Source organism: Triturus cristatus, chromosome 6 (genome assembly GCF_964204655.1).
Source record: "Triturus cristatus chromosome 6, aTriCri1.1, whole genome shotgun sequence".
Lineage (NCBI taxonomy): Eukaryota > Metazoa > Chordata > Amphibia > Caudata > Salamandridae > Triturus > Triturus cristatus.
The window spans coordinates 233,641,519-233,666,487 of record NC_140589.1 but is presented as its reverse complement, the minus strand read 5'-3'; the positions used below and the strand labels follow the sequence as shown (position 1 = coordinate 233,666,487).

Sequence of the window (24,969 nt, the reverse complement as noted above, 5' to 3'; positions counted from 1 at the left end):
GATGCTTTTCCATCTGCGCAGGCAGGTTCCAGTGGCGGTAGGTCTGTGATAGTGCAGGATGGGCATGCTGAAACAGACAAGGGAGTGGTCTTGCTAGGTCATAGTTCCTGGCTTTGCGACTGTGAAGTTGCTGATTCAGTTTTTCACTACAGCAGGACCTATATCTCCAATAAGATAACATTGGGACTACCTTATTACATTACAAGAAGTGGTGACAGTTGGTAGTAAAAGGAAACTTTTTCTTGTTCTTCAAGATCACAACCCCGCAACAGTCTCCCATTTCCTTGAAGGGATGCCCAAGATCTATCTGAGAATCCAGTCACAGCCCTGAAGAGAGCCCCCGTAAATCGAGTGGGACTTGAAATGCGTTGGCACTTTTTTTTTTTTACTATCAGGGGAAGAATTTAAATAAGAATATGTAGCAACTTAGGGAAATATATGTATTGAATGCTGTAACCCTTTGTGACCCAAAATGTTATTTACCCATGCTAAATGGTAACCTCAGTGTTTCTTAAAAATTTGATCTGTGGGTTGCCTGTTTTTTCTGTTTTTGGACTGGAAACTATTTCAAGTTATTGTTATTTGTCACTATGTCTCAATTTTGTTTTGGTTTGATGTAATGTGAACGTTATGTGTATCTGACTTTTGTCTTGAGGATCTATGAAATGAAATGATTTAAAATGATTAATTAAATGTAATAGACCAACTGATTTGTGAATTTGGTCTGAGTCTGCCTAAAAGTTAGCAGCCTACAAATGGTCAGCTAGATGTTTTGACTTTTTAGTACTTTTAGAAGGTTGGCATTTTCTTACTTCAGCCATTTGGTGCCTCCTGCTTGTCTCTGAAAACATGTCTGGGTGGGTGACAGCTAGGCTTTGTGTATTCCCCCTAGACAGCCACACACAACGGGAGCATAGTTGTGACTTAATGGGCCATCCTGGCAGGATAGGAGGGAGGAGCTGGGCCCAACCTCACACCTGAACAGGCCACACAAAGGGCTTCCTACCCCCCTCTAGTGAGTCTGGAGCCAAAGCAGGAAGGGAGGACCTCTGTGCACTTCAAAGGCTAGTCTTTAAAGTCTCCCTTACTTCAAAGGCACCACTGGGTTTAAGTACTGGACCTCAAACACCACTACTTCAGTACACTCCAGGACCTATACGTTCCCATAAAGTGTGCATGTAGGTACCTTCCTCCGTAAGACACTGCAAGCATAGTGGAGAATCTATCATCCCCATACGCCATAATTGGCATCTAGTATAATAAATCCTATGGGGGTATTTTAGTTGTAGGAGCCGTAGGTGTGCCGAAACGGTAGTCGCCTGAGGCGATCTCAGAGCATCAACCCAATCATACTCTGCCAAGAAGGACTGCTGTGCTGCTGAAGGAATGCCCCTCTGCTGGACTGCTGCTTTGCTGGCTGCTGCTTTGCTGTGCTGATAGCCTGCTGCCCTTCTGCTTGGAGGAGAAGGACTAGACCTGCATTACCTAACCCCAGAAACCAGATAAACTCCAAGGGCTAGTTGGGTGGCCTCCTAATCTGAAGTCTCACAAGACATCCACCCAGTGCACCTGGATCTCTGCCACCTGTGAGTCTACCATGTCAAGAGGTGCCACCCTAGCCCTGGACCCTTGCAAGTTGGCCTAAGGTGCCTGCCAAGGGAACCGACATATCTCCTCAGCTGAGTGGTGCACCCCGAGCAAAACCGACGCATCACCGCTGTAGCGTAGATAGGACCCGTCGCAAAAGACTCGCATCGCCAAATCCTCCACATCTGGGACTGATGCATCGCCTTTGGAACTGCCACTGCGCGACGCTCTTGCCCGCGCAACGTCCTCGCATCTTTCGTCAATGGCAGCCGACAATGGAATTCCGCATGGCAAATTCACGGCTCATCAGAACTGACGCATCGCCCCTGCAGCGCCACCAGACTTCACATCGCAAGCCCTGCCGACAGGTTCTTCAATGTAAAAGTCTCAGGACCTCGCACCGCAACCTTGCCACATCTTGGAACGACACATGACCTCGGCTCCGCAACACATCTTTGACACGGATCCACGCAATGCTCCGCAACCAGGATTAAGGTACTTTATTTATCAGGCCTGAGTCCCTGCAGCTGGCTGGCACTCAACTCCATCACGGTCATTCTGAACTTGTGACTTTGTCTCGGTTCAGCACGACTAGATAGCAGCCAATATAGCTTTTTGCCGCTATTTTACTTTAAAACTTTGAACTTTGATATCTTTGTTTCTACAAACTAGAGCTTCATTGTTTTGTTCTTGTTTAATTTATTAAAGTAAGCTCTATTTTTCTAACCTGTTGGGGAATCTTTTTGGGTGGTGTTTTCACTGTTTTACTGTTTGAAGTGTTGCACAAATACTTTACAAATTGCCCCTAAAGTTAAGCCTGACTGCTCAGTGTCAAGCTACCAGAGGGTGAGCACAGGTCAATGTAGTGTTTGCCTGCTTCTTACCCTGACTAGGCTTGTGGCTGCAGTTTGACTAGGTCTTGTTGGTCAACCAACAACCCAATTTCTAGCACCAGGTGACATTATATGCTCAAAACATTCTCCTGACAGTATCCTGTGTGACTTTGTATGCAACGTTTGCCCTCATGCACAATTTGCCAGCTGGCGGAATGTATTCTTCGCAATAAGCATAATGTTTTACAAAAATTACACCAGGAACATTTTTCACGATTTCACCCAGCCCCTAACTACTGCCAAAGTGTTGTTAAACTATTTAGGTTGGTATGTTAAAACCTCCTAAGGTGATAGGATTTTTTAGCTTTTTACATTCCAATTTTTAACTTTCCTACATTTCTCAAATGAAAACAGACGTATTAATTCTAAAAGCTATAGCTCGAACTCCACAGTCACTACATGTGGTTACTGTCATACTGTACTAGAGTTCCAAACCTACAATCACCACCTTGTGAGATGTGATCGCTTGACCTACCTAGATTTGCAAGGGTGCATAGTGCGGTCCAATCGTACCAAAGGAACTGGTGCAACATGATAAGCAACAAATACAAGATCATAACTATTGGTCATGGCACAGAGAAAAAAACGTAACCCTTTGCCTGCCAGCATGATAGTCAGTCACTGAAAAAGCAAAGATTAAATGAAAATATAGTTACGTGCTAATGAGTTTGATATCTGTCATCAAATGAACAATGCACCATAAGCAGTGATTCTGCCACAATTTCATGATCTGCACTAATACTACATAATGTATTGAGAGGAAAATATTCTCTATAGAAATCTACACATATTTGCTATTTATGGACTCCAGACATTCAGGGCAACATTTCTTTAATTAGCGTTCTGGGATTTATTTTTGATCATTTGAGAAATGCAATAAAAATATTGAGCACATTTGTTTAAAAAAAAATAAGAAAAGTAAATATATCTAAATTTTGAACTCTACCTTCAGGCTTCAAAATATATTGACCCAGGGATTCAAGGGTTGTATGGGTGTAAAAAGAGAACAAAGAAGCACATGTGCTTGAACAGCCGGTTTGTTTTAAAAACAAAACTACAGCACAGAGGTGCTCCAACATCCCTGCAGTGAAAGAATTAATATCTGTTGTACAGTTCCACAAGATTTATTTCAGGATTAACTATCTTAAGGTGCCAATAAAGAGATAAGCGGAGTACTAATTTTAACATTTTTCACATGCTTCCCTCTGTCCTTGGTGCAGTATGAAATGCTGTTTTGATATTATAGTGAACTGTTCTAAGACAGATGCATATAGGAATACTACATAATACACAAGCTGTTCTCCCACATGGATTTAAATATTTTACAAACATTTAATAGTGATCCCCCGAGTAGAGCTCAATTCGAGGAGTGCAGAACTAGCATTTTATTTAAAAAGAAATTATGAAATGCAATAACCTCACGCCTTTCTATTTCCTTCCTCTTCTCTTCCTCCTTTTGCCTTTCCAACTCGCGTTGCTTCTCAAGACGTCGCTCCAATTCCAGCTGTTTTTTTCGCTCCTGCTCCTGGCGTTCTCTTTCCTTCCTCTCCTGTTCTTCCCTTTCTTTTTGAGCTTTACGTTCTGCCTCTCTCTGCTGCTGTTCTTGCAGGACCTGGCGTCGCTTCTCCAGTTCCATGTTTCCCCGTTGATAGTTTTCTTTCCTCTTGTCCTCAAAGGAAGCTGAAATGAAAATTAAGCATGCAAAAATATTATATTACATGGCATGCAAAGGACAAACAGAAGGAGAAGCTGACGGAAATTAGGGAAAGTATATACAATCAGCAATTTAAATATGGTTGAGCAGGATATCATGTCACAAATAAAATCAGAAAGTATAGCCTCAGAGACAAGAGTTGTGGCACTAGTTTCTCATTTTAAGGATTGTTTAACCCTGAGTAGCTGTAAAAACTAAAAACAGAGGACAAAGTTTTGGCAGCAGAAACCAGAGTGTAAGGAGATAAAGTGCATTAGTTGGACTGGTACAAAAATGTCAGCAGTGTGAGGATCATACAACTGGAATTTGTAAAAGGTTTCTTTCAGATACATTCCAAGACAGCTATTGTTGGCAGATTTTGGAACACACCTGAACTAGATTAGTCACTTTTCTGAAGTTACTATGAACAGTATATAACTCATAGCATAAAACGTCTGTTTTGAGATGTCTGTTGGCGTTAGAAATTTCAAAGGGTGTAAGACTGTGTAAGTCACAAAGATAAATGTATTAATGACTGGGGCATTAAGGCAGAATAAAAACAATATGGTAAATAATAACTTTCATGATTTAGATAAGTCCATTTCCGTGTGCAGATCGTCTTTTGGAAGAGGTGTCCACAAAGGAATTGAGAGCTTGGATTCACAAACTTTGTTAAAATCAGAAACTAGAGATTACAAAGTGAAAGCAGGAGCAATGATGCATTTGGATATGAGATAGGCTGATGTCACAACTCATTACAAGAGGGCCATATTTACTAGAGTCAAGAAAGATAGTGAGCTAATAGTATACCAAGAAGTAGTCAGCAGGGCAACTCTGCTTCCCAAACTTACTGGGCACCAGAGGGTGATGCTGTGAGTAGTTTTGGATCATGCAGTACAGAAGGGAGTGGACTGTAGTGCTGCACGAGGACATTTATTCCTTGGAATTGTGTCACGTTTTGCAGGGACCTTAGCTGAAGACTTTTCATGGAGCAAATCCGTTAGTGTGCAATTCGTTTACTGTTTTCTTGGCTTGACCTTTAGTTAGTCATTTCCAGACACCTGGATTTATCTTTACTTTGGAACCCGTAATCAATGTAAAAGCAGGGACTCAGGGAATGATTTTAATTAAGTAACCCTGCTACATTTATTACATAAATTAAGTTTGGAATCAAGAATTCCAAAGCATTAATTTCAAAGGGAGACAATGCGATCTAACAGTAATTTACTAATCTGTCAAGAGTAATAACAGGTAGAGAATATGTTATACATATATTTATTGCAGGAAACTTCTTTCAAAGATAATCATTTTTGTTGCAGATCAGTTACAAAGAGGCATCCAGTCAGGAAATCACATGGTAGAAAGGTGTGAGTATATATGTTGGCAGAAACAATATCATAGCAATCTACAGTGTTTATTATTCTCTTATCAAGTGCCTAGAGAGATGAAGATACAGTAACACTGAGGTATGACCAACTGTTGTATTTCTTCCTCCTGGAGTCTACAAGGTGATTATATTTTTGGGGAATGCAGGGATGTGGAATTCCTATAGCCCGACTCCCAGGACGTATTGTTTGGGGTCAAGGGCAACAAGTTTTCATGTGTATTTTGTCCTTAGGACAAATAGGCCCAACCCCCTACAGCCTAAACCCTTTGGCTGCCAGTTTGCAGTACTACATTATTGATCAGGGAAGGGTACTGTCTGCAGTAAAGGTAATATTTTTGCCCATATGTTCATGCTATTCAAACATGTATTTAAGGTTGATTAATTGAAAACCTTTGTTATCAGGGTGAGCGCTCTAAGTAAATGTTGTAAGTTCCGACTGCACTACTGACGGTGGTTCAAGTATAAAAATGTGTGTACACATTTTCAAAATTTAGCAATATAAGGCTATTTATAATGCTCCCAGAATGCTCTCCGATTTGACGCAAATATTTGCAGAAGCTTGAAAGCAAGACTGATGATTCTTTGCTTTCAAAATAAAATGTTCATAAAAAAATGAAGGCAGGAAAAAAAGTTTTACTAAACTACTGTAAAAATTCAGGTACCATTTGTTTCATAATGGAAAATCAGTGTAACCAGTTTCAATAAGATTATGAGTAACAAAAATAAACAAACATTGGCAAAGCCAGTAGGTCTGAAATTGATGGTCAGTTTTTTAGTTTTGTCAATGTGTGACTTGTTTTGGCATGGTTTTTGTAACACCTTATTGGTGCTGGAGATGCCGGCCCTCACCATTATATAAAACATTAGCAAAAGCAAAAATTGCTTTTGGGGTCTCAAAAAGCATGCACTGCCTCAGTAGTTACTGATACTGAACAAAAATACTTTGTGTGCAGATATGCTCCTTGGGAAAGAGCTGAATGGTGTCACTCACAGTGAAGCCAGCCGATACAGAGTGAGAGACAGAATTTTAACAAACACAAAAGGTCATGGGCAAATTTAGGGCCCAATAATTAAAGAAAGTCTCAAAAGTGCACCCATGTTTATGTCCTTGCATTAAGTGCAGCTATGCGGCTTTCGTGAATTCTCAAGCATTTATAAAAGTAGGAAAAGAAATAGTACTCCTATAAAATATTTCTGAACTGCATTTTAACATGAGCAAATATGCATGTGTAGATTTGCCCATGCAAAAATCTCAGTGTTTGCAAGTTCACTTTCCCTCCAACCACTTTTTCCCAACTCTGGAAAAAGGTTTACATCTGCCATTGTCAGGAGTACATTTCCAACCTTATTCAGTATGGGAAAAGATTAGAGAAGAGTTGTTGAAAACCCTTAAAACATGCAAGTTAGTAGGTTTGCACAGTCTCAAAAGGGCATTCTAACCTTGGAACTATTGCCTACCACTACCTTCAGCCCCAGTATGTAGATCTGCAGAAACGTGGCAACATAAGGGAATTGCAAGTATTCAAAACTACTATGGCATGAGCCCTGGCATAATCAGAGAAGCTATGTCAGAGCTCTTGTATATTGAGATTACTGCCATAATTTGTCGCTGCACTACATGGCACCAAAGGGGCAAGTGGATTTAGTTACAGGACAAGTCGATTTATGAAGCACCCTGCCCCATGGACAAGTAGATATTTTATTAGATTCCACACCCCTAGGAATGCTCCACTAGAGGATTAGGTGTCACATAGTTTCCATATGTGCCTTATGTTTGTGTGTTGGAGTTCAATTATCCAATTTACAATATTTGTGACAATGTCCAGCATTGGCTCCCTCTACTTTTTTTTTTTTTTTTAAACGAGGGAGAGACCCCTAAACAAACCATGGGTCACACAGACAAAAACACAATAAAGTTCCCCTAACTCTGAGACAAAATAGATAAAAGTGTAACTGTGCACAAATACATACACAAAAGATCTACATACAATATATATTATTACATTTTTTATTATAATCATAGGAAGAAATTATTCTAGAACATGTTGAAACCATCCTAGGTCTAATTCCTAACTCCAGGATTGTGTTGACAGGTGACTTTAATAACAACCTTTTGCAATAAGGGCATGAAGCCACCCAGGACAATGGTACAGATCAACAGTTATCTGTCAAGGATATAATTTACAATTCTAAAAAATCTTCTTGTCAGGGTAGACTGGTTAGTTCAACCTTAACGGGCCTGAGGTTTTGCCATACAAATGGTAGACATTTGAATGATTAACCAGCTAATCCAACTTTCAAATCATCAGGTAAAGAATCATTTAACAATTATACATTTTTTTTTTGTAACTCTTTTTATTAAACCATGACATGTTTGTACGTTCAAAGAGCATACATAGTGTAGTATCAATCTTATTTTACATTTCAATTTTCTGTTCCTAATGACAAATGTAAGTCCACATCCCTAGTGCATACAAGCGTTCCCTACCTTCCTCTTAAAGTCCCCGATGTACCCGCCAAGCTTCCTGAATTTTCTCTCCTTTCTTGGGGGACCCTCTACTTTTATAGATTACTGACTCAGCTTGCCAGCACCAATCAAGGTAATTTTCCCATTCCTCCAACGTGGGGGTGGATGTTTCCCCCCACTTCCTAGCAATGTTCCGTTTGGCCACTATTGCTGCCAATCCCAGCCTAATCTTCAAATGTCTAGGCCAGTCTTCATTCTCCTCCGTGACCAGAAGGAGCCATTTGGGGTCCAGTGGAACCTCCACCCCCACCACTTCTGACATTTCCCTAGCGACCTTTATCCAAAATGCTTGAAAGCTCGGGCACTTCCAGAGTAGGTGATAAAAGGATCCCTCCATCCCAGATCCTCTGTGGCAACTCGCGTCTACACACCTGCCCATTCTAGAGTACTGATCTAGGGTAATACACTCTGTGCAATATTTTTAGTTGGATGAGTCTGAATCTGGCACGGATTGCCACTTCCCTTGGGCCTTGGATTACTTTCACCCATTGCTCATCCTCTAATGTACCGACATCTTGTTCCCATGTCTATCTGAGTGCGATCGTGGGATCTGGGGTGTTGTTGATTATTTTCCTATAAGATATGGAAATTGTCTTGTCTCGTATCTGCTCTGTAAGTACTTGATCCTCTAGCGGGCCAGTCTCTACAATAGTTTCCCCTTCCCTGATGTGTTTCCTAAGCGCATGGCCTAGTCGCAGGTAACGTAGCCATTCCCCCCGTCCCATTGAGTAGTCCTGCTGCAGCTCTTTGTAGGTGACATACCCTCCTCCTCTCCAGACGTCTCCCAATGTTTCTATTCCCAACAATTCCTATTTGGCGAATCCAGTTAGGCTGCCTACGTTCTTAAGAGAGTCCCCTGCCCAGAGAGGAGTCATCTCCGAGAGTTTCTTCTCCCACCCCAGGTATTTTGTGGCAGCCTTCCACACTTTTACAACTGTTCGCGTAGGTGTTGGAAGGTGTCTATCCACTTGCGTTCTGTAGAGTAATGTCTGTGATCTGTGTGAACCCATGGGCACTCTGTCTACCCTATAGGCTGGTTCCGATCGTTCCCCAAACATCCAGCCATTCACATTTACCAAATGTGCGGCCCAATAATAGGCTTGGCTATCTGGCACCGCCAGTCCCCCATCATAGACCTCCCTCTGAAGTTTACACAAAGCAATATGTGGGGCGGATCCACTCCACAGTAGTGCCCTGATTTCTGACTCCACTCTCTTAAAGAAGCCAGGGTAAACCTCAAATGGCGAGTTCTGTAGCATATATAATAGGCGAGGAAGCGCCATAATTTTAAACATGGCAGCATGGTCCATCAACATCAACGGTAATGTGCGCCGGTGTTTAGCATCTGCGATGAGCCTGTCTAATTGTTGCCCTAGATTTTGAGTATAGAACTCCCTCGGATCCTGCGTAATATAAATCCCTAGATACCTGAAGCCTCTTTCGTTCATCGGCACCGATCACCTAGAGGTTAGGGCTGGAGGCCCTCCCAAAAAATGGAATAATAATGATTTGTTCCAATTGATATGCTACCCGGAATATTGCCAAATATTCGGAAGATCTGTGGAATGCGGTCGACTGATTGCCTCGGTCTCCTCACGAAAAATAATAAGTCGTCCACATAGAGAGATATGCGATCTTCCCATTCTTCCCCGACCGGGATCTCCCATATCAAAGGATCCTGTCAAACCCACGCCACCAGCAGCTCTAGGCCCACTGCAAATAAAATAGGGGACAGCAGGCAGCCCTGTTTGGTGCCTCACTTCTGTAGCGTTAACCCTTACCCTGGATAGGGGTTGATTACAAAAGAGTTTAACTCAGGCGATAAATATAGGGCCCAAGACACAGTGCCCCAAAACCACGTAAAGATGGTTCCATTCCACACAGTCAAAGGCCATACTCGCATCCAAGGAAAGGAGGGCTGCCTGCTCCTTTGTGTCTGTCTGAGTATCCCAAACAGTAGGCGTAGATTCAACATGGTACTACGGTGCGGCATGAATCCTGATTGGTCCTGATGTATGAGCGTCTCTATCACTCCTATCAGTCTTGTGGCCAAAAGCTTAGCCAGGACTTTGGCTTCAAAATGTAAATTGGTCTGTAAGTCCCGCAACACTTGGGTAATTTGTCTGGTTTTAATATTACTGTTATTACCGTTGTATGCTGATCTACCAGCAGCTTACCTTCCAGTAGTGCCTGTTTAAACATCTTTAACATATGTTCTGCCGTTTCATCAAATATAGCCTTGTATAATTCCACTGGCAGACCATTAGGTCCTGCTGCCTTACCGGATTGAAGGGCTCTAGCTGCTGCTTTAACCTCTTCTATTGTCAAATCTTGGTCCAGACGTGCACAATCCTCATCACAGATGTGTGGCATGGAAATATCTTTCAGGAAGGCTCTACAGTCTTTCTCTGATTGTGAGGATTGGGATTAGTATACCTCTTCATAATAGCAAGCGAAACTTTCTGCTAATTTGAGCCCCCGATACACTCTGCTTCCCTGTCTTATCGGAAAGCCCAGGGACCCACCCTCCCCCCCACCCGCCTCTTTTCCAGCCACACCAGGAGTTTGTTAACCTTATCCCCTACGTCATAAAGCCTATATTGCGTTGATCTGGCAAGAGCCCTAGCGCTTTCTACCTCCAGGTCCCTTAGTTCCTTCTGTCGGATAAGGAGGAGGTGCCTCCTTGTGCCTGCTTGTTGGTCTCCACCCACTACTCTTGCCTCCAGGCGAATTATCTCGGTTTCAAGCTCCATACATTTGGCTGGTTTTTCTTTCCTAATGACGCCTATTATAAATTGGACTTGGTCTCTAATGACCGTTTGGAAGGCCTCCCAGAGGGTCACGACCAAATTGACCGTCCCGAGATATTCTGCAAAGTACTGCTCTGCTTCGGTCCGCATTTCTTCCCAGAAGTCCTCATCCCTGAAGTGCCAGGGTTCTACTCTGGGTAGCAATGTGTAGTTCCTCCTTGGGATTCTAATTTTACTTCCGCAGGGGAGTGATCTGAAATTCCTCGAGCAATATGGCCCGCCTCCTAAACTCCCCCAGCCCTGCTACTTGTGTAATAATTAAATCTATTCTGCAGAGACCACCCGTCCCCGCCGAAAGTTGTGTGTAGTGTTTCACCATGGGATTTTGATGCCTCCATACATCCCCCAGTCCCAATGCATCCAGAAACCCTTTAAATTGGCCACCTTCTGAGTCCTGCTCAGTGCATCTTAGTCAGTCGAGATTATGTCGTTCAGATCTCTTCCCATAATGAGTCGCCCTTCTGGTGACTGTAATAGGGTGGTGCCTAGTGTGTCTAACATTGCGGATTGGAGCCCTGGAGGCGAATAAACTGAGCAGAGGTTAATTTTCAGCCACTCCCACGTCCACTCAGCGCTACATATTTGCCTAAATCATCCGTCACTACATTGTGATGTATAAAAGGACATGTGTGCTTAAGTAGTATCCTCACCCCTCTGGAGCACGAAGTGTATCCTGCGTGTGCTTTGAGGGTGTAACCAAACCTATCTATGGCCCTACAGTGATTACCCCTCAAATGTGTTTCTTGCAGGAGGATTATGTCAGGCAGGTGGCGTTTAATAAACAGTAATACAGTTGATCTCTTCTGTTTACCATTAAGTCCATTTACGTTCCAGGACCAGATTTTTAAGGAGGACTGCTCATGTCTACGACTCTCGATTCAAGTAGAGAACTCCTTTGCCCCACCTATAGCCACTCAGGATTTTAAAACCGGCTACCATTTGTTCTTTGCTCTTGTAGTACATGTCTAAACTAACTAAAAAATCTACGACTCCCCTCAGCCCAACTCCCTCCCTCCTCCCTGCTACACTGCTTAAACTGTTATGGAAGCCCCAACTCTCCAACCCGCAGAGCGCCTGTGGTCCCCAGAAAAACATTACAATACTATCTTAACAAATACAGGGGGGTGCTTAATCGAGCTTTGCCCCTCTGCTCCTTCGGGAACACTAACTATTCTTACATTTTTGCACCGAGCTCTCCCCTCCTGGTCTTCAAGGGGCGCATCCATTTGGGATGTTTGTTGAGTTAGCGTGCGGACCTGCTCTTCTAAGCACTTAGTTGTTTATTGCAGTTGATTAATATCGGTCTCTGCTGCTGCCACCTTCCCATTAAGTTTAGAGAGGTCCGCTCTGATTAAGGTGACTTTGACTGACACTGAGTCAATCTTAGGTTTGAGGGAGCCTTTAACGTCTCTGATTGCCGCCATTATCTCCATCAGTGAGGGCTCCTCGTTGCCTCTCTCTTCTTCCCTGGAGAGGTGTGGCTCACTGGTTAGAGCCGGCAGACCCGTAAGCAGAGAATTAGCCAGGGACCAGGGTTCAATTCCCGACGCGGCAGGGTCGTGGACCAGGGTCAAAACGGACTCAATAATTCTCGCCTCGGTACCTACTCTAACCAGGAACACACTCGGCAACTCTGGGCATTAAGCTTGCCTCATCTCTACAACGGCCCCCCACAGACGCCGGGGATGCCTGGTTTCACCTTGGAGATACCCAGAAAGGGACCATCTCACAGGGATAGCCAGGACGGGTTCCCCAGCGGTCTATAGCGCCGGGACACCTCCTCGTGAGGTAGCTGTTCGCGCTTTACAAATATCAGTATTATTATTATTATTATTATCAAGGCATAGTATAGTGTCTCATTTGTTCTCCTACATAATTACAAAGCTAAATCATTAGACAACCCAGAACACAACACTCCCGACTTTCTCAGGAATCGCGGTAGCAAGACATTAACTTTTCGCACACTCACTCATACTTTTCCACAATAAGAATTGTCAGAGTCACGGTTATAGTTCAAAAGCATAGCTCTTTTCCATGGCAAGGTCCCTCTCCAAGTGTGTGTTTGAACAACATGCATCCCGGTAATATCAAAGCGTGGGTTTTCAGCAGTGCAGCTGTGTTAGCATGTTTTGTCTAGGTGCTAGGGACTGACCAGAACAGAACAAGGGGCATTGTTTATCGACCTTGCACATCGTGTTCAGACTAAACTCCAGGAACAGGCAGAGAACGCAAAACGCAGACAGTTCTCATGTGAAAGGCACAGAGTCCAGCAAATTAAAGTCACCTAGTAACGTGCGGAAAAGCAGAATCATGGCAGCAGAACTCATGCTAACTTAGCTATGTGGACAATGACCCTAATGGCCATATAACAAAAGTGACCTCAGCACATTGCTTTAAGACTACAGGAATACAAAGCAGGAATATTGGTAGGCAAAGAAGACTTGATGGTGAGAAAAGGAAGATGAATAGTTTGGAAGAATGGATATAACCAGTCACAAGAAAAGATCTTGGTTCAACCATTTATGACAAGCTTTCTGTCAACCGTTATTTTCCAAATAGGGGTAGTTAGAAGCGAGATCAACTGCTTCACTGCTTTACTCACCCAAAATGTTGACTTCCTAGCAACTGTACCAAGAATAATCGCTAGTAAGGTGTCTCCTAAAGGTTTAATGGGGCACAAAATGTATCTATTATTGATGTGAAACAGAAAGGAAAAAAGACAGCTGTTGAAGGTTCAAGGGAAGCTATACAATATACCAGTCATAAAAACTGAAATAGAAGCTAAGGACCAAAATCTGCAATATGAAAGAAACAGAATGAGGGGGGGCGTGGCCAGCCAGCCAAGATGCTGGACGCACTCTAAAGAAGCTCCGCCTTGTGGCCTGATAATCCTTTAATTATCCTGCACTAGCCGTTGCCATCGGATCGTTTCAGGTGCCCCACGGGACACCTGGTGCCGGGGGGAGCCGGTACAGCGATGTTGTTGACACGAGTCAGCCTTCTGCCGCAAGACAACCATCCACGCTACAGTGGCGGAGGAAGTGAAGGCCGGTGGTGCGTTGCGTCTCCAGGGCGGACCACCCAGACAGACGCCTGCAGCCGCGAACGCCCTGACCTGGGCATAACAGAAGCGCAGCGGTTCATTAAACCTGAGCCCATGGGGTGCTGACGTTCCAGGTGAGCAACGGAGCGAATTGGCGACAGGTGGAGGGCGGATCAGGCAGTTTGCCGAGCCCGGTCTGGCCACACACAGCTGGGTGACGCATCTTGGGTGAATCGGCGTGCGGCTTGAGAACAGCTGGAGGCCGAAGTGACCAGAGATGTGCGGCCGCCGCCTCCTAAAGAGCCCCGTCGCAAGCCAGAGAACAGCGGCGCGGTCCTAGCAGCCGCTGACAACGTACCGATCTGGGCTGCGGAACTGCGGCCCGATCCCCCAGAGGCACCGTGACGTAGCCCACACAAGCGGACGGAGCCGTGGAGGTCTGAATATGCCGGCCAACTGAGGCGGACACTGATGCTGGATCCAGCCCAACTGGCGCTACGATAGTGGGCATGCTGAGCGCGGAAACCGCGTACCAAGAACTGCAGCAATCCCTGCCACCGGAGTGCGGCGTGGAGGGAGCGTCGAACTGCGGAGCCCACGAAGAGACATAACCGTGAGTCGCATGCGGCCTGAACCCGCGGATATGGAAAAAGCTCACCCGAAAAGGCCTGCAACGATCCCGCAACACGCCAACTGCTTGCTGCACGAATAGATCCTACAGCAAACTGGGCGGATTTGGTCGGCCCCATGGAGCGACCTGCACCTACACACTGTGCAGTATACGAGCCCACAAGAGCGGGGAGGCATACAAACACCGAAGAGGGCACTACTGGTGAGGAGGCACAGAGACATGGCAGTCCGAGCCAGCACAGCGGGCGTCAGGTGGCATCTACTGGCCTCATGCGGCAGCCCACTGAGCGCACACAACTGTTACACAAAAATAGACTCAGTGGTCCAAGCGGTGGCAAACATTGGCGACACAGACCCGAGCATCTCTAGGAAGCCGCATAGACAAGTTCACCTCAGACTTCACGCTCCTCCATGCAGAACACAAGAAGCTGGCTGGGAAGGTCAGTGAACTGGCAGTGGAGGCCGCGGAGGCCGCATCGGTCACTAGTGCATTGACCGCTGAAGTAAGAGAACTCACAGCGCACCTACACTTAATAGAACACAGGGTGGATGATGCGGAGGGCCGTTCCTGTAGGAACAACGTCCACATGGTGGGACTGCCGGAGGGCGTGGAGGGCAGGGAAGCACCTTCATACACCAAGGACTGGCTGAAGTCCCTGATGCCAGCAGACTCACTTTCCTCTCACTTCACAATAGAACGGGCTCACAAGGTGCCATTGGGCCATCCGCTGCCGGGCACTAGGCCCCGTCCCTTCTTATTCAGGCTTTTAAACTTTAAGGAAAGAGACGCGATACTCCGCGAAACCAGAAAAATGAAAGCGATCAAAGTGGACAACTCCCAGGTCCTCATCTTTCCAGACTACGCTATGGGCATGCTGAGACAGCGAAATGCCTTCCTACCGGTCAAGAGGCATATGCGTGACCTGAACATAAAATATTCCCTCATATTTCTAGCCTACTTGCGGGTGGTTGCGGACGGGTCCACTCATTTATTTAACAAAGCAGACGACAAATGGGACTGGCTCGAATCTATGGCCCACCATACCTCACCAAACCGGAGGGACAATGGTACGAAGCCGAGCATGAAAGCCCGCAGAGGCCACCGCAGAAGGAACAGACTGTGAACGGAGGGACCGCCCAGTCAACTAAAGATTGTTCTCGACCTAGAGCAAGTGCTGCAGGAGAGGCAGGGGGTCTTGAGAGCAGTGGCGAACATGAGAGGACGGCAGTCCAACAGAGACACTGATGCTTCATCTGAACATTCGTCGAGAGAGGGCAGCTCCCTGGCTGTCTGGCCAGAAAGCGAGGGGTCCCAGCCACTTCCTGTGGTAACACCCCAGACTGCAGATTACTTAATGTAGTGCGTTGCTGCTACCAATGGACACGCAAGTATACATCTACACCAGACAGTGCAGGTGCCCTTCTATGCTATGCGCACATTCTGTATAGTACCCAGGTAGTCAGTGGGTGGGGCGCGCTAGACCGGACTGGCTTCTTCATGTGAATACCGGTCGCCAGGCAACTGTCGCACTGTATAGGGTGTGGCACACTACGAGAACACACATGTAGAATACGAGTCCACACCGCCAACCCGCCTTCTGCAAGCCTTACTCCATCTGTCCCCCCCGGACATGACCAAAATGGTGCACACAGCCGTTAAGGTGCCGCATGGCATTTTTCCACATTAGGGCAGATACATGTTGTCCCTCTGCTCTACCCCAGTTACGCCCCACATGGCTCTCCCCCTCAGTAACTCTCTGTGATGACATCTACATGTGTTTTAAAAAAACAACGGTTGCAATGCACACCCATTGGGCGCATACCATACAGCCACCTAACCCTTGGCGCACTAACCCTTGGCACGCTACCCATTGGCCGCATACCATCAGCCACCTAACCCTTGGCGCGCTGAGTTATACGCACGCAACACCTTCTTCTGCCCCTGCTCCATGCCACCCACAAGCATAGTCACCTGGAATGTTAGGGGGCTACACACGCCTGCCCGCAGATATGAGATCTATGCATACCTCAAGCGACACAAGACTCATGTGGCCCTCCTACAAGAGAGGACTTGAAATAGCCGTGCACACCCTATTCCAACAAATACTTCAGTGTTTCCAAACATATTGATGATTCCTGAATGCGTGCGTCCTGGGTTGCGTGAACTGCCCTGGTTTCACGCGCTGCATAACATGAACAAAAAGGGGAGCGAAGTTTCACTCCTGAGCCCGGCGCACAGCTGATTTCGTGATATCCACGCTTTTTTGATTTTTGTTCTTGAAATAACTTTCCTGGTAATGAATCCATGTACTCCAACATTTTGATTGCTTTTGTTTATTTGAGTTTTTCTCCACTCGTGAGATACTTAAATCTTAAACTGCTTCTCATGCCACGAGTATGCCCATCCAAGCCTTTTCCCGGGCACGTCTTAAGACATAAAACATCATCAGTTGTGAATCTTGTATGACCCAATGCATTTCGGGCTGCTTAAAAGCCCTTCTTCAGGGGTTTTCTACAATTAAAAGAACATTGCTATTAAAATGCTGTTTCAAGCCTTTGTCATGAGCTATATACAATGCTACATAAGCCAGTCAATACCATGAGATAGTACAACGCTTTCCCTCTAAATACAGAACTATATTGCTGTCGCCGTTATACCTACTCCACCCGTGAACCCATTGATTAAACCTCCCGTTTTTAGCCTGCTTATTAATGCCAAAAACACTCTGTTGTTAGCCTCATCTCCTTTACCCACTACTGTCTCCCGTCTATCGGTACGTTGCTTCTACTCCTAAACCTGACCGCTTGCTCACGTACCTTATCAACTGGATGTTGTAACGTTCCCTCTCACTAGCAAGTCTCTGCGTCATTAGGTGTTCAAAATCACACCGGGACTACCCTTTTTGATTTTAACCATGAGGCGGGGCAATGTCACATGGTTAAAATCAAAAAGGGTAGTCCCGGTGTGATTTTGAACACCTAATGACGCAGAGACAAGTTATTTCAAGAACAAAAATCAAAAAAGCGTGGATATCACGAAATCAGCTGTGCGCCGGGCTCAGGAGTGAAACTTCGCTCCCCTTTTTGTTCATGACCTCCTACAAGAGACACACATAGCACAACAAAAGATCCCCAAGCTTCAGCAAGGATGGAAGGGTCAGATATTGTAACGCCCTGAACGTCTCAGGATCGTTTAACAGACACGACAATGAGGACGCAACCACTAGTGAAGGGTTAGTTGTTTTAATGAAGGCAAATATAATACAAAGAATAAACAAGTTATAGTCACTGGAATCCTCCAGGCTAAGTACGTTACCAGCCCACAGCACGGATGGTCCTAACCGTCCTCTGCATATACGCCGGTCCCGGCGTATGCCAACAGAGGGCAGAAATGAAATGGCCGACAATGCCAATCGGTAGGCTGTGAGGGGCACGAAGAGTGTTGGGGAGAATCGAGGAGTCAGGGAAACACCCAGCCGGGGTCTCTACCTGAAGGGAGCAGCCGCTCAACCTCTTCCTCAGACTGCACCGGGACGCGGAGTCACCTCCTGGTGATGCGTCACCGATACCCCAATCACAAGCAAGAAGACTGAACCGAGAGCAGCCGCTCGATCGATCCTGTGGACTTCCGAGTCTGTAACGCGGCAAACACCTCCTGGTGTGCGTTACAGCTGGCAGTCCCTGTGTCTCTGGTCGGGCTGGGAGTTACGACTCCAACCAGCAAAAGCGCCACTGCGCTTGGACTCAGCCGAGTCAAAAAGCGAAGCTCAATGGTTGACCGGTAGAGCTTCCGGGTCCTTCACAGGTGACGATGGGGCAAGACACGGCCCAGGGAGTAACGACTCGACCTACCTCCGTTCTTGCCTTACTGGAGCACCACTCCGGAACACTGCTCTTCACGAAGCAGGTACGTCGGTGTGAACACAATATCCGACAGCGTTGTACCTCCCGGTTCCTCCCTTTATAGGGCGTGTTTTCCTTGAGTTATGTAACAGCTCTCCTGTTTACATAAGGGCGTGTTTCCTTGAGTTATGTAACAGCTCTCCTGTTTACATAAGGGCGTGTTTCCCTTGAGTTATGTAACAGCTCTCCTGTTTACATAAGGGCGTGTTTCCCTTGAGTTATGTAACAGCTCTCCTGTTTACATAAGGGCGTGTTTTCCTTGAGTTATGTAACAGCTCTCCTGTTTACATAAGGGCGTGTTTCCCTTGTATGACAGGAATTCTTGACAGATATTTGCCACAGCCTACTCATCATTCACCAGGGGGGGCTGGATTAGGCCGGGGACAATGTTCACACCAGAGGAGACTGAAGTAGATGCGCATGGAAGATATGTAATGTCTAAGGGGCGACTCAATGGGTACTAGGTTCCATATATACCCCGAACACAGACCAAAACACTTTTTGGCGAGGGCTGACTGGCCTGCTCTCGTGCAGGGGAAACGTTCCCTGGGTATTAGTAGGGGACTTTAATTCAGTTCTCAGCACAGCTCTAGATAGGTCTTTCGCTCCACTGTCGCAAACAGCTGCGACGTCTAACACTTGAGGTTTAGGGAATGGTCATGCTGATGGGATCTGACAGATGTATGGAGGGCCTCAATCCGCAAGCGGGCTTATATTCTCAATACTCCCATCCACATGGGCTACACATACACATCGCCTGCTTTGTCACGAGCTGGTCCGTGCTGACGCACACTCAGACCACAACCCCCATATACTACATATGCAGGGGGAACATGAGGGACACACCACGCACCTCTGGAGGCTGCAATCTCTGGCATTGGAAGATCCTCCCTTCAGGCAGGCAATAGGCACGACAATAGATACGTACTTCGAAGAAAATACGGGCTCCGTGGCGGACGCAGGGGTGTTTAGGATTGAACTGGTGCATTAGAAAGCAACTCGACCGTGAAATAAGACACACTGAGAACACCCTCACTAACATACAGGCTGCTCTGGCACATGGCGGGATCACACAGCAGGTTAGAGACACACAAAACCAAAAAATGCGGCGGTACTGGAGAGGATACGCTGTTTAAATTCCGTGTTGCATGCTGCGCGTACTCATGCAGCGGCGGACAGGGCCAACAGGCTACTCGCAATAATGATTAGTCAAGAGCACGTAGAAGTCATCTACACTGCGACTACAGTTGACTGCACAGCATAAGTATGATCTGGGAGATGTATTTCTGGGCCTCGTTCAACTGCTCAACACTCAGCCAGTGGCCAGGATCAAGATTGGCCCGTACCTATCAGACCAGAACCCAATCAAGCGAGGCAAGCGGCAGGGCTGTCCGCTCTCTCTGCTTTAGTCCGCGCTGGCCATCAAGCCGCTGGCCGAATCATTGCGTAAAACACAAGTCGAGTGGGGAATCCCCTTGGGCGATGGCATACATGCGGTCTCACTACAGACAACCTGCTCATAGATCTCAGAGATGTCAGGCTACCCTGCACGACAACAGAAAGAATACTGCTTGAGTTCGGCTCTGTGTCGGGTCTTCGCGTGAATCGGGATAAATCGTGCCTGTACCCCTTTTCGAAGCCCACTTTAGACCCGTGCCTGGTTATCAACGGAGAGGGGCTTTGTATTAGCAAGAGAAAGAGTGAGTGTCGCGATCACCCGACACTGGCCCAAAAACTACATAACCCAGAAGACCCTGGGGCGAGCAGGATGAACGCACGTCCATCCAGGACGCATAAAAGGCCACCTCCCCCACTAGGAGGCGCTTGACAATTTTCCCCTTGTGTGAGCGCAGTTCCGTGTTGACGAGAGAGCACTTCCTGAGAACGCCGACTTTGCTACTTACTCCTCTTCGACGAACTACATTCACCGGACCAACCTTGTAAATCCCTTGATTCTTCCCCGCATCCGGAACCAAGAAGGAGCCGGCGGAACGTCCGCCGGACTTCTCCTTTCAGCGAGATATCTCCAAAGACCCCGCGCGTAGACGCGGAACAGAAGGGCAGAGTCTCTTCCTTGGCAAACGCTCCCGCTGTGACGTAACAGCGGTCGAGCTCTACGGAGAAGCCTTGAGGCTTCTCGATAATTGGGCGCCCCGTCGTGAGAGGCGGGTGGGTGCTTTTGAACCAGCACTAGTCCTCCCCTGAACCGAGCACACTCTCGCTGTGAAGGAACAGCGGTGAAGCGCTGGGGGGAATCCTCACTCACGGCACAACACAGTTACGCTCCAACGAGGCGAGAGGCAAGACGCTGGATTGTAGGGGGTAAGAAAGAACCCTCCCTTGTCCTCTCACCTCTCCAACGTTTTTCTAGCCACAAGGCAGCACCCGTCCCTATTGTTTTTCGGCTCTTTCACAGTGTGCTGAGGTTGAAGTGCGCACCGGCCCCGCCAGAACCTAAGATCCCGCATACTAGTCTCTGGGAGAGAAAGAAGCCGCCCTGCTGCCAGATTCCCGGCTGGAACAACTGTGAGTACCGGGCTAAGGGGCTAGGGCATACTGAGGGCCAGCATAGGGCCTCCCCTTTGATGCATATCTGTTTTCTCGTCCATAGGGCCCTACCAGGGAACACCTGTTTGAGCCAGTCTTGACCTGCCCCAGACGACTACCTCTACCTCTACAACTTTATGGTTCCTTTTTTCCCCCCTGTTTTCCCCCGCCGGCTCCCGTACATTGCGTAGGCCTTCTGGTCGCAGTGGGCGTTAGCTGGAGAGGGAAGGAAGGGATAGGCAACGCTCTCCTCGTTCCTGCTGGCCGGCTCAGGTTAGTGGGTTGGGTATATCCTACTGCTGACACTCTGACCCATTCGTGACAGTGAGAGAGTGGTGTTAGGTAGGAAATGCCATAGAGAGTGGTTGTTGTCATTATGCTGATGATGGGCAGAGTGCAAGGTTAGACATAGTTACTTTTCCAGAATAGAAGGTAGTGGTGGTGAGGTGACAGAATTTCTAGGCAGAGAATGGAGAGCGCCCAAATCCATGCTAACCGGCATGCTTGTAAAGCTAGGAGAGCTCCAGTTAGGTTGTGTGGTGAATGTGTCCCACATTTGAGATGTGTTTTAATTTGCGTATAGACTTGTATTAAGTTATTTGGTGTATCCTTTAGATTTGTTTTGGTACAATTTTATTACATGTGCAGTATATATTTTGTCTATTTTTTTATTCTTTATTTGTAACCAATGGTAAGGTGTCTGTAGTCATTAGAGTGTACAATATGTCTTGTTCCTTAATGTGTCATTGGAATGCTCAGTGTTGAGTGTTCTTAGTCGAGTCAGTGGACACTAGCAGGCTTAGGGACACCACTGTTTAGTTGTCTATTAAATAAATAGGCCCTGCTATCTTTCACTTCAAGCAGTCACCTTAACTTAAAAGACCAAATTTAGTATTCCGCTGCCAAAGCTCATGAATGCTAGTACAGTTGTTGAAAACACTACATTCTTACACCCCTAAAAGACACCTCAATTGCACGCCCATAAGTGGTTGGGTCGGAGACGGTGTGGAACCTCAATTTCATGAGGCAATGTTTCCTGAACAAGGACCCACACAACATATCAAAATTACAAACAACTGAGTAAGGAATTACTTTATAAGTGAATTCTAGGGCAGAATTTGGAAAGTTTAAAAAGATTTATTACAGAAATTCAAAGAGTACAATACAGAAGTTGTAAAATGAAGATGCACAAGTCCCGAACGAGCAGCAAAATCATTAAGAAATCAGACCTCATCCTTGGTAGCATCAGAAAGTCCTCGCTCTCCCCCAAAATTGGGGGTTTGTATAGAAAATGATCCCATAGAACAGCATTAAAACTGCAAATACTTCATGGTGTGAGCAAAGGAATTACAATTTTGGGAAATCTGCATGGTTTTATTAACCATCACATTGCCTTATCATCTAAGCACTTTCCCATGACAAGAACATTGATTCAACACTTCTATGCTAATGCAGTGCAGGGATTGCAGGGCAAACTAGTTACAAAACAATAGTGAACTACTGTGAATAAATACAGTACAGTGACCTAGCAGAGGAGACCTTGAGTGATCAAAACATTACTAAGTTCATCTTGAAAAGTTTTCTTTGAGAACGTAAATGGAAATAAACAAACATGACTTTGCTTGACTGTGTGCAGCATAGATAATAAAGAGTGAACATGCAGGGTGAGATTTACACAGGTCCCCAGCCCAGCTCTTCCCATGCTGCTGCATTGCTCTTGCTCCTGTGTTCTCCTTGCTTTTTTCCCGTGTTTGAGTGGTTTCTCCTTGCTCTTCCCCCATTTTCACTGCTTTCTCCTTGCTCTTCCCTCGTCTTTGCGCGTGCCTTCTCCTTGCTTTTCCATCATTTTCACTGCTTTCTCCTTGTTTGTTTTTCCTTCAATTCTTCGACTGATCCCATCAAGAATCCAGCACCTGGATACCCTCACCAGTGATTATCCGTGCTCTACAATTCTGAGTTCAGAGACTGATTGATTTTTAACAAGATGGCATTGAGGTCTAACTGAGGCCTAGTTAGCATAAGCTAAGAAAAGGCACTTTAACATGTCATAGTGAAATAGTTTAAAAAACAATAGCATCAAATTTGTGTGTACATGTAAATATGAGTGTAGATCTATGTTCTGCACAATGTTAACAATGCACTATTTTAGTAATGCACAAAAACCTCCCACACTAGTAAGATCTTTACCAGGGTAAGATCAGTGGCAGCTGCCCCACACAAAAGGTAGTGGGGCAAGGAGGAGGGGCTGAGAATTAAAAACAAAAAACGTACCTGAAGTTGACGGCCGCGTCCCATGTCACTTCAGGTGCTTCCTCTTCATGTCCCAGCAGGTACTGGGGCTGCATCAGACTACAGAATCAGCAGGGCGTCTTTCTAGCCCGCTCAGACCAATCCACACGCTGTAGCGCAGGGACTGGCAGAGCAAGCTAGAAAAGACGCCCTGATCAGACCAAGGCGTCTGTGGGGTTTCTCTAGCCCGGCTGCTCAATGCAACCAGCCTGTAGAAACCTAAGTGGGCATGTGTGTTGTGGTCAGCCTGAGACAACTGGCCAAACACACATGAGCACTTAGAGAGTGCAAATAGCACTCCTCCTACTTCCCCCTCCCATGCCCCGGCCCACCCCTCCCCGTACACGCTGGCTGAGCCAGCTGCTTAAAAAAAACAATAATCAAATGTCGTTTTATTTTTTAGCTGCTGGCTCAACCAGTGGGGCGATGCTCCTTCGCCATTGCGGAGGAGCCGCACCTGGGTAAAATAGCCAATAATGTTGAAAACTGCTGAGGATTCCAAGAGCACCGATGTCTAAACTCATACTTATCCAGCTTGAAAAAAAGGCTCAAAATTAGGGCTTGTGTTCTGTAAATTCAAAATTCTCTTTTACATGCAATTGAGAACAAAATACTTCAAAACCAGCAGTTTTCTCAGATGACTAACCACTCAGAATTAGAGTGGTGGCACTATTCTCCTATATGGGAACAGGTGCTATGAAATGCATACCTTTTCCTATGAAATAGGCAGCTGGAAATGATCATAATATTAGCACAGTTTTTAGGACTCAGCTACAGACGTTTTAGTAGTCTGTTGGCAAGGCCTATTGTTTCCAATACATTACATATACTTACACTTGCCTTTAGAACAGGACCTTGTTCATGCCCGAGAGGCTTTGTTGTCTCTCACACTTATCTGCTCTTTGTGAAACAGCTTTTTTTCCCTTTTCTAGTGTTTGTCCCTCTCAGGAGTATTCTGAACTCACAGTATTCTGATTGGATGATGTATTCTTCCACTTTGAATGTCAGACTTTACTTTTCAGGGCATGAGAGAGTCTATTTTCTCTCCCTCTATCTCCTTGCTCCATCTCCTCCTCCATCGCTTTCTTCCCCCAGCCATTCCTCTTGCCTCTCCAGGCCTTTTTTGTTTGAAGCTTTTTAGCCGCCAGCTGAGCTATTGGCGGGAACTAATCTTTTTCGCTGTGCTTGACGGGAATTGGTCTTAAATTGGATTTGGATTTAAAACCTAACAACCCTGGCCAGCATATCAAGGATCACTGTATGTTTAAAGTATTACCTTTACCACCAACTCAGTATCCTCTTACCGCCCCTCCAGCTTCCTTATTTTGATTTAAACTTATTTTTTAAACATTTTGCCACTTGCCAAGCTATTAGCAAGTGGTTATCTCAAATGGGATATATTTTAACAAAGACCATTCAAAGCTCGCCAACCAGGACGTGTGGTTTGGTGACCATCGTTTTATAATTTTTTTTTTTTTTTTAAACAGATTTTATTGGCATTTGATTTATATGCTTCCAATATTACAATATCAGGATTTTTACATACAAGTAGAATTTACGCTATTGTTCCCTTTCTCTTCCTGTTGCAGTAATAACTCGTACAAGCAATTCAAGATTCCAAAGTCCAACTCCTCCACCTCCCCCCAGCAAGTCGCTTACT

General features: G+C 45.9%; 1 protein-coding gene across 2 annotated transcripts in view; it reads right to left on the bottom strand.

Moving 5' to 3' along the window:
• ITSN2 (intersectin 2) overlaps positions 1–24,969 on the bottom strand; it is a 1,173,023-nt gene that overhangs the window by 668,301 nt on the left and 479,753 nt on the right. For both annotated transcript variants that reach the window (XM_085610587.1, XM_085610588.1), the window contains exon 12: positions 3,898–4,160. In XM_085610587.1, the coding sequence (XP_085466713.1) occupies positions 3,898–4,160 (263 nt within the window). The remainder of the gene's footprint in view (positions 1–3,897; positions 4,161–24,969) is intronic.